Source organism: Mizuhopecten yessoensis, unplaced genomic scaffold, assembly GCF_002113885.1.
Source record: "Mizuhopecten yessoensis strain PY_sf001 unplaced genomic scaffold, ASM211388v2 scaffold213, whole genome shotgun sequence".
In the NCBI taxonomy this organism is placed as follows: domain Eukaryota; kingdom Metazoa; phylum Mollusca; class Bivalvia; order Pectinida; family Pectinidae; genus Mizuhopecten; species Mizuhopecten yessoensis.
Genome location: NW_018403434.1, coordinates 1,194,944 through 1,203,709, shown reverse-complemented (window position 1 = coordinate 1,203,709; position 8,766 = coordinate 1,194,944). Strand labels below are relative to the sequence as shown.

The 8,766-nt window shown below is 36.9% G+C and overlaps 1 protein-coding gene across 6 annotated transcripts in view; it reads left to right on the top strand.

Annotated features, from left to right (window-relative positions):
* Positions 1-8,766, top strand: part of LOC110466209 (histone demethylase UTY-like) — a 121,290-nt gene that overhangs the window by 78,155 nt on the left and 34,369 nt on the right. The window contains exon 1 of one of the 6 annotated variants that reach the window (XM_021522949.1): positions 1,814-2,368. The exons of 3 other annotated variants lie outside the window; for them this stretch is intronic. Coding sequence is in view for 2 of the 3 variants with exons in the window: in XM_021522705.1 (XP_021378380.1) it covers positions 7,712-7,854 (143 nt within the window). In the remaining variant the exon portion in view is untranslated. Of the gene's footprint in view, positions 1-1,813; positions 2,369-7,468; positions 7,855-7,878; positions 8,170-8,766 lie in introns of those variants that run through there. 2 more of the 6 variants (XM_021522705.1, XM_021522862.1) reach the window with 2 other exon arrangements.

Here is an 8,766-nt window from a genome sequence, read left to right as displayed (position 1 = left end):
TGTAGTTTGTGTGGTTTTATGGTAGATTACGAGATGTCGTGTAGTTTGTGTGGTTTTACAGTAGATTACGAGATGTCGTGTAGTTTGTGTGGTTTTATGGTAGATTACGAGATGTGGTGTAGTTTGTTTGGTTTTACAGTAGATTACGAGATGTCGTGTAGTTTGTGTGGTTTTACAGTAGATTACGAGATGTCGGGTAGTTTTTGTGGTTTTACAGTAGATTACGAGATGTCGTGTAGTTTGTGTGGTTTTACGGTAGATTACGAGATGTCATGATTATAGGTTGTGTATTTTACCTGGTGTTTCAGGATGACACGACCCACTATCGTACCTGAAACTCTCACTCTCATAACGGTACAACTCAATAAGGTCTAGGAAAACTGATTTGATTGGTGCAGGTAAAATGAGGTTCAGGTAAAGACATTTGATTGGTGCAGGTGAAGGTGGGATGTGGGCTCGTTTTTGCTTACAGGTGGGGCTTCTCCCTATAGCCGTCAACAAAATTAACCCCATCACCATCTGACAGTTGTAAACAATTTGTTTTTAGGTTTTTGTGGGTGGTAACAAAATACAAGTGTGCCTTTGTATACAGTCAAATATTTGTCAACAACACTGTCCTGTACACAGAAATTTTGCCAACATTAAAGGAGTTTGAATGGATAAAAGGGAGTGAATATATTTACCTGTTAAGATCTAGGGAGTGAACTTACCTGTTAAGATCTAGGGAGTGAATATATTTACCTGTTAAGATCTAGGGAGTGAATATTTACCTGTTAAGATCTAGGGAGTGAATACTTACCTGTTAAGATCTAGGGAGTGAATACTTACCTGTTAAGATCTAGGGAGTGAATATTTACCTGTTAAGATCTAGGGAGTGAATATTTACCTGTTAAGATCTAGGGAATGAATATTTACCTGTTAAGATCTAGGGAGTGAATATTTACCTGTTAAGATCTAGGGAGTGAATATGTGGTTATATTGACCTAAAAAGGTGACGTAACCAAGATAAAGCCAATATCACTTTCTCAGGTCCATATAACCACTATTTCATATTCACCAAAATAAAAGTTATTATAATTAAACAAGATGGATCATATGAAAGAAAAACTTAATGGAGTATTTTTAAAGTTCTGCATTATGATGTTACAATTGAAATGACATCATAAAGTGCATATTGACCTGTTGTTTCTAAAAATAGTAACAATGAGTCAATATCGCAGATCAGAGACCTCCACGTGATAATAATCCAAGCTAGCAATAATTAAGTGTGTAGGAAAAATGTGTGTCGACATCTCATGTTAGACGTAATGTGGTAAAGGTTTGTTTACAAATTAGTTCCATAATTACATTTTGAGTTTGATCATTTCAATAGGCATTGTTATGTACAATATAACAGTAAATTATACAGGCGGTTATATATATCCCTCACCTACTACGAGCTCTGACACAGATGTTATGCCGTACCACACAGTGATAGAGCCATGAAATCATCGGGCTAAAATATTTGAAACAATTCGGTGATGTCACCTAGTTCTTATTTTTCAAGGTGAAGGACCTTTTTACATCATGATGATGTAATAATTCACATGCTGCGTTTGTGTGCATTCGTAGTACATATCCCTGTAACCTTACACCCTCCCACGTTGAATAGGCCAGAGACCAATACACATCCTATTTGATCATACTGTTTATAAATTGGTGGTGGAGAATTAGAATCGTCCTACAAACTTAAATCTCATGTGCTGTATTATGTATTTAACAAATATTACTATAGTGATGTAAATTGTTTGTGTTGGTATGTACTGATACAAGTAGGGAATACTGTAACACCTTCAGCATTATCATAGACATGGTAAAACCTATTAGTGTTACCTTATAGTTGTATACAGCCCACTCCCAGTGGTAAGGTCGTTATGAGTGGTGGGTTGGTCGGGGAGTGACCACTCTGATGTTTAAAGTATAAAGGTGTTTCTGTATGTTTGCCCATCCCAGAAGTTAGACTGTACATATACGTGACTGTGACAGGTACTTAGTCGACAGTTAAGATGTTAATCAGCAGCAGTAGCTGGATACATTGATGTCTCCCAACCCAGCAGAGTTATGACAGCAACAGTAACTAGTCGTGTCACACTTCCACCTGCGATGTTACCTGTGATGCTACCCCACAGTCTGTTACCTACATACCTGTCGTAGCATCATTGTTGTATCTCACCTGTGGATGGAACATATTCCATTGATAGCTGGTCAATCAGTGGATACCTGTAAACCCTTAAAATCACATAAAGGAAGAACTTACCTGGTCTTAACGAAGATAGATACCTGTGTTGAACTTCCTTGGTATTAACAAAGATAACAACTACAGATACCTGTAAGTATTTTTTTTATCTTATTTTATTTTATCTAGTGTAAACAAAAATTACAACTGACGATACCTGCAAGTATTATACTTGCCTGGTCTTAACGAAGATCAAAATCGGTATTGAACTTACCTGGTATTAATGAAGATAGCAGCTTCAGATACTTGTAAGTGTTAAATTCATCTTGTCTAAAGGAAAATCACAACTACAGATACCTGTAAGTATTAAACTTACCTGGTTTTGATAAAGACCACCATTGCAATATACCTGTAGGTAGTTTAGGTATAATCTGAATTGACATTTAACCGAATGGTGTAATTACACATCTAAAATATCTTATAAAATACCATGTGATAAACTGGAGATGGATTTATTGGAGACAGAATTGTGTTAAAGCCACCAAAGGTTCCAGAAATGCCTGGTTGACCCGGTTGATTTTAATGGCGGCTGGAGTGATAATTCATTGCTGATTCTGTGTCAGTTACCTGGTATCCTCATTGTTTAAGGTGGATGCTATTTCTAGAAATACTGAAAAACCATTTAAAGCTAGAAACATAGCTTGACAAAAATAGATTGTCTAGATGGCATTTATCGAGACCTCATTACCAAAAACATTAGCTGGTGCTGATCTGCTTCCTTCCTGCCACTATAATTGGAGCTGAGGAGGTACTAAACAGTGGGAAGCCTCTCTCCAGACATGCTCCAAGTCGCTCATTATTTACTACAGTAGAGTAAATACCTGGACAAGAACGATGCAGTAGTCCTATATAAAGAGGGCTACAGTCCTAAAGGGCGCGATCTACATAACAGTAATTAGCACAAGTGTACTTTAACCAATTATCCTTCAGATAGCCTTGTAGTTTTTATTTATTTATTTTCCTGACATTTACTTAAATAAAAATGTTTTGTTTTAGCATGCAGTATGTGATCTTAGGTGTAAAGGGGCTAAATGTCCTGTAGACACCTTCAGCTGTACAAATAGATAAACGTACCAGGGGACAATTGTCATATATATAGTATAATGTACCAGGGGACAATTGTCATATATATAATATAATGTACCAGGGGACAATTGTCACATATATAGTATAATGTACCAAGTAGTGTTTGGATTAGTCACCAGATAAGAAGCTATAATTCCTGTTTGTAACCAGCTATTGACTGACTTTTTAATAAGAATTGTATTAAGAATTTAATTGATTTCGCAATGAGAAATTTCAATAATTTGATTTGTTTTTCCATCTCAAATAATCTTTTTCCTTTATATAGATCAAATTTCAATAATTCATTTTGTTATCTTTTATTTCATTTTAATTTAAATCTTTATTCTCACATCTTCCATGATGAAAATCAGTAGTACATATACTGATTAAGTATTTGATTGTGAGGTCAGTATAGATATCTGATCAAACTCTGGCCAGACCTGTTATGGCAGACGTAAGCAGATGACCCTGTAATAGAATTATGATTATTTGTTATCAGCTTTCCTATTGTCACTCTCAAATGGTACGGATCACTGATCTAGGTCCATACATTAATACATTGGACCAGATGAACTAATGAATCATCCAATAGACTAGGGGATTTGTGAAAGTCATTCACAGCAGAGATAATCCTGTCACAGATGGTGACCTAACAGCAATAAACATGTGGTCTATTTTAGTCTGCCCCACCATTTTGTCTGCTCATAGAGGATGTTCCGAGCTGTCGTATGTAATCTAATTATAACTGTACTGCGGTAATTCTATACTAGTGTCATGTATGACAGATATAAAAACAGATCTTTTCAAACCTAATGGTAAAAGGTTTAAGTGGTTGTATACACATGTAACATTGCTGCTACTACAACGCACTCGGTGACCCAGTGTTTCTGGTATTTCTAGTTTCAGTAGGTAAAGCATGGTAATAGGATGGCTTATTGACTGGTATTCTATATGAATATTGATGATCTATAGATGAATGCCTTGCTCACCTGTTTGTGTACTGGGTGTATTATTCATAGGTAAGTGTATGCAATGAGACTGGAATGTACTGTCTAGTATCTGCCAGGCATTGGTAAGGTGTGAGGATACAACCCAGTCACATCATCAGCTAGCGAGGTGTCATTATAGTGTGACAAGATGTTAGGGTAATCACTTAGTCACATCATCAGCTAGCGAGGTGTCATTATAGGGTGACAAGATGTTAGGGTAATCACTCAGTCACATCATCAGCTAGCGGGGTGGCATGATAGTGTGACAAGATGTTAGGGTAATCACTCAGTCACATCATCAGCTAGCGAGGTGGCATGATAGTGTGACAAGATGTAAGGGTGGTCACCCAGTCACATCGTCAGCTAACCACTGGAGACAATGTTTTAGTGTGACAAGATGTAAGGGTGAGTCACCCAGTCACATCGTCAGCTAACTACTGGAGACAATATTTTGTTAGAACGAAGTGTAAGGGTACGTAGTGACACCCAGTTTCATCATCCACTATAGCTACTCAACCTTTTAAATTTTAAATCAACCTTTCTAAAACAACTTTAGTCACTGGTAAAGTATTAAGATAAAAATTGCTTAGATTTTTATCATTATACATTTAGTATAATTATGATAAATACTGATATTGTTACCATTTATGTTGATAAGACTGACATTTTTTTCTTTAACTTTTCACTCCCCAAACCCCACAAAAAAAAACCAACAACATTCAATCAACTTCACCATTATATCTCACAAGTGACATTTATAAAGCCCCTCAAACGTAGTTTTGGGATCTAGACATTTCCAGCCAAGGGAGCCAATTTTCTGCCACATGTACTTTACTGATTTGAGAGTGTAAAGAGGGGATGGTTAAAATTTAGGTCATATAGCAGGAGTAAACGGAAGTGAAAGACCTCCGGTTCAATTTCTTGTCTTGAAAGGTTTTATAGGTCAGGTGCCACACATGTGAAGATTGAATTATCCTACGCTGGTCATTTGAGTGGTAAGGGGTAGACAGGTGTCAAGGTGACTCATCACCCAACTATGGAGGTCGTGACCTTATTTGTGCCTTATATATTTTATTGACCTGCCAAATTTATTCATACCGAAACCAAAAATATTTCTATATATCTCTGTATATAGTAAAATCAGCAACATCAAACAGACTGGGCTAAAGTTCGGAGCAAGCTACGGCTTGTCAGCATACTTGTGGTTTGTGTCATTGTGCGTACATGACATATAACATCTCTGTATGAAATACGTAGGTGGAAGGCTGGATAACTAATCTAGGTTTTCAGGGAGGCCATATGTGCTCTTCTCTCTGCATGGGTCTAGATAGAGAAACTGTAGCATTAATGGTAGTGAGCTAATGAAAACAGGATTTCATTGGAGACATGTCTTTATACTTTTTATTTCAGAGGCTCCATGGTTATTTCATATTTGACGTTAATTATTACCAGCTCAGTTTTTCAGTTTCTTTTGAAATTAGGTTTTAAAAGGACATGCAGACAAAGGCAAATGCATACGTTTCCAAATGAAGTATATTCCTAATGTAGAGCGGTATCATGTAAATGATACATGGTGAAATAACACTGGATACATTGATATAACAGTGTTGTCCATAAGGTGCATCAATCGTAACCACTTGTTAATTACTTGGTGATCAACAAAGGTTTTTCTGTCATAGTGCATGATAGTAATTTTAAAGTTTAATAAGGCAGACATTCTTCCATATTTGCTACTTTAAATCTGTGGTAGCTTCTAATTGACACTGTTATATAAGTATAGTAGCTCGATGTGAAGAAAGTGACAGTACGTAAAGTCATTGTGATCGCTGACAGTGATAAAAGTCCTATAACAAGTACCTATACAATACAAACATTGCAGTGTAATATAATCAAATGACTGTAGAGACTGCAGTTTTATTCCTGTCATAACATTGCACTGAAGAACGCCGAGAGATTTCCGCCGACATTTCTTCTCAATTCTCATATCTATCTATACAAAGACACTGTACTGTATACCTTTTGTTAAGTTGATAAAACCAGGTATTGACCCCTGCAATAGGTTATGTTTTCATCATCATAATTGTTGTGTAGAATGGACATTGCTTTTATCATCAGTAACGCATAACCTTATACTGTTCGACAATTTTTGCAATCGATCAGAAAAATAATAGTACAAAAGAATTCTGCTATATCGGAATGGTGCTGATGAACTTACAACTGTAAGGTAACATTGAGATTACATCTAACTTGTTATTGCAAAACAAGTTGTTGACAATTCTGACAGCTGTTATATTTGACTGCGCTGCAGTGTAACTTGAACAGTGTTTCATTATTCAACAGCTCCTCCGTCTTCCCTACAATTAAAACGCAATCATTTTATCAAAAAGACCCACACACAAATTGTCACTGATCAATTATTTACGGGTTGAAATATTGATAAGGAGAATGTGACATGTATGTACCACTACTAGATAAGGAGGATGTGACATGTATGTACCACTACTAGACGAGGTCAGTGTGGGCTAGCTAGGCTCCCACCTGATAGCTTACTATGGCTCACAGATATTTGTACAGGTAGTACGGTGTTGTGGTTACGTAACATGATCATAGTACCACACGTCGGAAATCACACGATTAGTAAGCCTTCATTGTGTTGGCAATCCATTGTTTGCTGCAGTAGTGGTAGATATCCCGGATTTTTCAATACTTTATAAACTGATTTGTTTAAATAATAAGTATCGTTTTGTTTTCATTAATAATGAGGACATTTCTTTCATTTGTACAAAAACATTTGAAAACATGAGTTTATTTGAGAATTTAGGAATCAAAGAAAAACAAATATTTATTACAGTTGCAAAATTCAAACAGATTTACCGTAGTTCCTAGGACAGGACTGAGCTTGCAGTAGTAAAACACCCGGGACTTTGATGAGTATGTGTAGTATATAGTAGGTGTACACTGCAGTCTGCTAGTACAGCTGGGTATATATATTTGAGACGTGCGGCCAGTCAGCCATACCAACTGTTGTACTAAAAGCACTGTGTCTGGTGTATACAGGTAAGGCAATCAGGTGGTACAGCCAGCCATTCACATTGTTGGCATGCCACAGAGCTTACCTCAGCAATTCACCAAGGAGGTCACATATCAGATCTGACCAGGCACGGTACTGGACAGTGGTCAAGGGGGGCAGGGACAGCCTTGCTGAGCTAAGGATTCCCTCCTACAGGTAAATGTTACACCTGTGTTAGTTGTGCGACAGCTTGTGGTGTTGTAGTGATTGGTACACTGACCTTACTACAGTGAGTACACCTGTGTAGTGGGAGATATGTCTGCTGACCCACCAACATCTGTGGCAGTATACATTTGTATGTGATTGATTTGTATGATAAACGTGATCACAGGTGTCCACCACCGGCCAGCCATACCTGTGCTATCTTTAGAACAAAGCTTTGTTTGGGATATAAACATCAGTGCTGTGGTGTGGACAGGAGCAGATATCGGTGGTGATGTGCTATACCTGTACTGGTGAGGAACATTTTACCTGTGTCACTTCTCTACCACTTCCTACCACCCCTACTTTCACTTTGTGGATCCATACACATTTCCTGTTGTGGAGAACAGGTTATTTCAGGAAATGTTCTTATCCCTTAGAGGAAATATACACTTCCTCATTGGACTGAGCATATACCAAGCTTTGTTCGTTAGCAGTGGATTACCCTCGTCTCAGCTGCTCATTAATTAAGTGTGTGTTGCAGGGGGTTTCTTTGTGTTTTTGGCTAGGTGTTGTATGACATTTGTGAGAACCTATTCCTTATTCTTTGGACTTTATGTGTACTGGGAGTAAGTATAAATATATACAAGGCAGGTGAGCACATATTGCATGTATAGTATTTATGCTCCTGTGTGTATATATACACATGTGATGAAATATTTGAAGTTTTAGGTGTGAAATATTAGCATATAAACTTGTTAGGGGTGTCAGGAGCTGAACAACATGTATATATGTATAATTGTGTCTGTGAAAATAATTCAGCAAGAGCATTTAAAAATATGTTCTTGTTTTAAAAAATACTTAAACATTTTTTTAATATGTTCGTGTATTTGAAGTGATAAAATACATAGGTATATTGGTAATAAATTTGATGAGGTAAACTAAGTTAATATGTAATATATGTGCTTTATATATATATTGTGTAGGCCTCGGTAGTAATAGCTGTCACAATTCCGTGTTTGAGGGACAACTGCTTTCCTGTGAAGCCATTTATTGTTTTGTAAAATAAACTGTACATATTGATCTTTGGATCTTTGATCAGAGCTAAAGTATCTATATATGGATGGATGATGACTATGATTTAAATTGAAGCCAGATATGTGTAGTGTGGGAGTAGTAGAAATATAAATATTGGGGGTGGGGTGTGTGGGTGTGGGTGTGGGGGG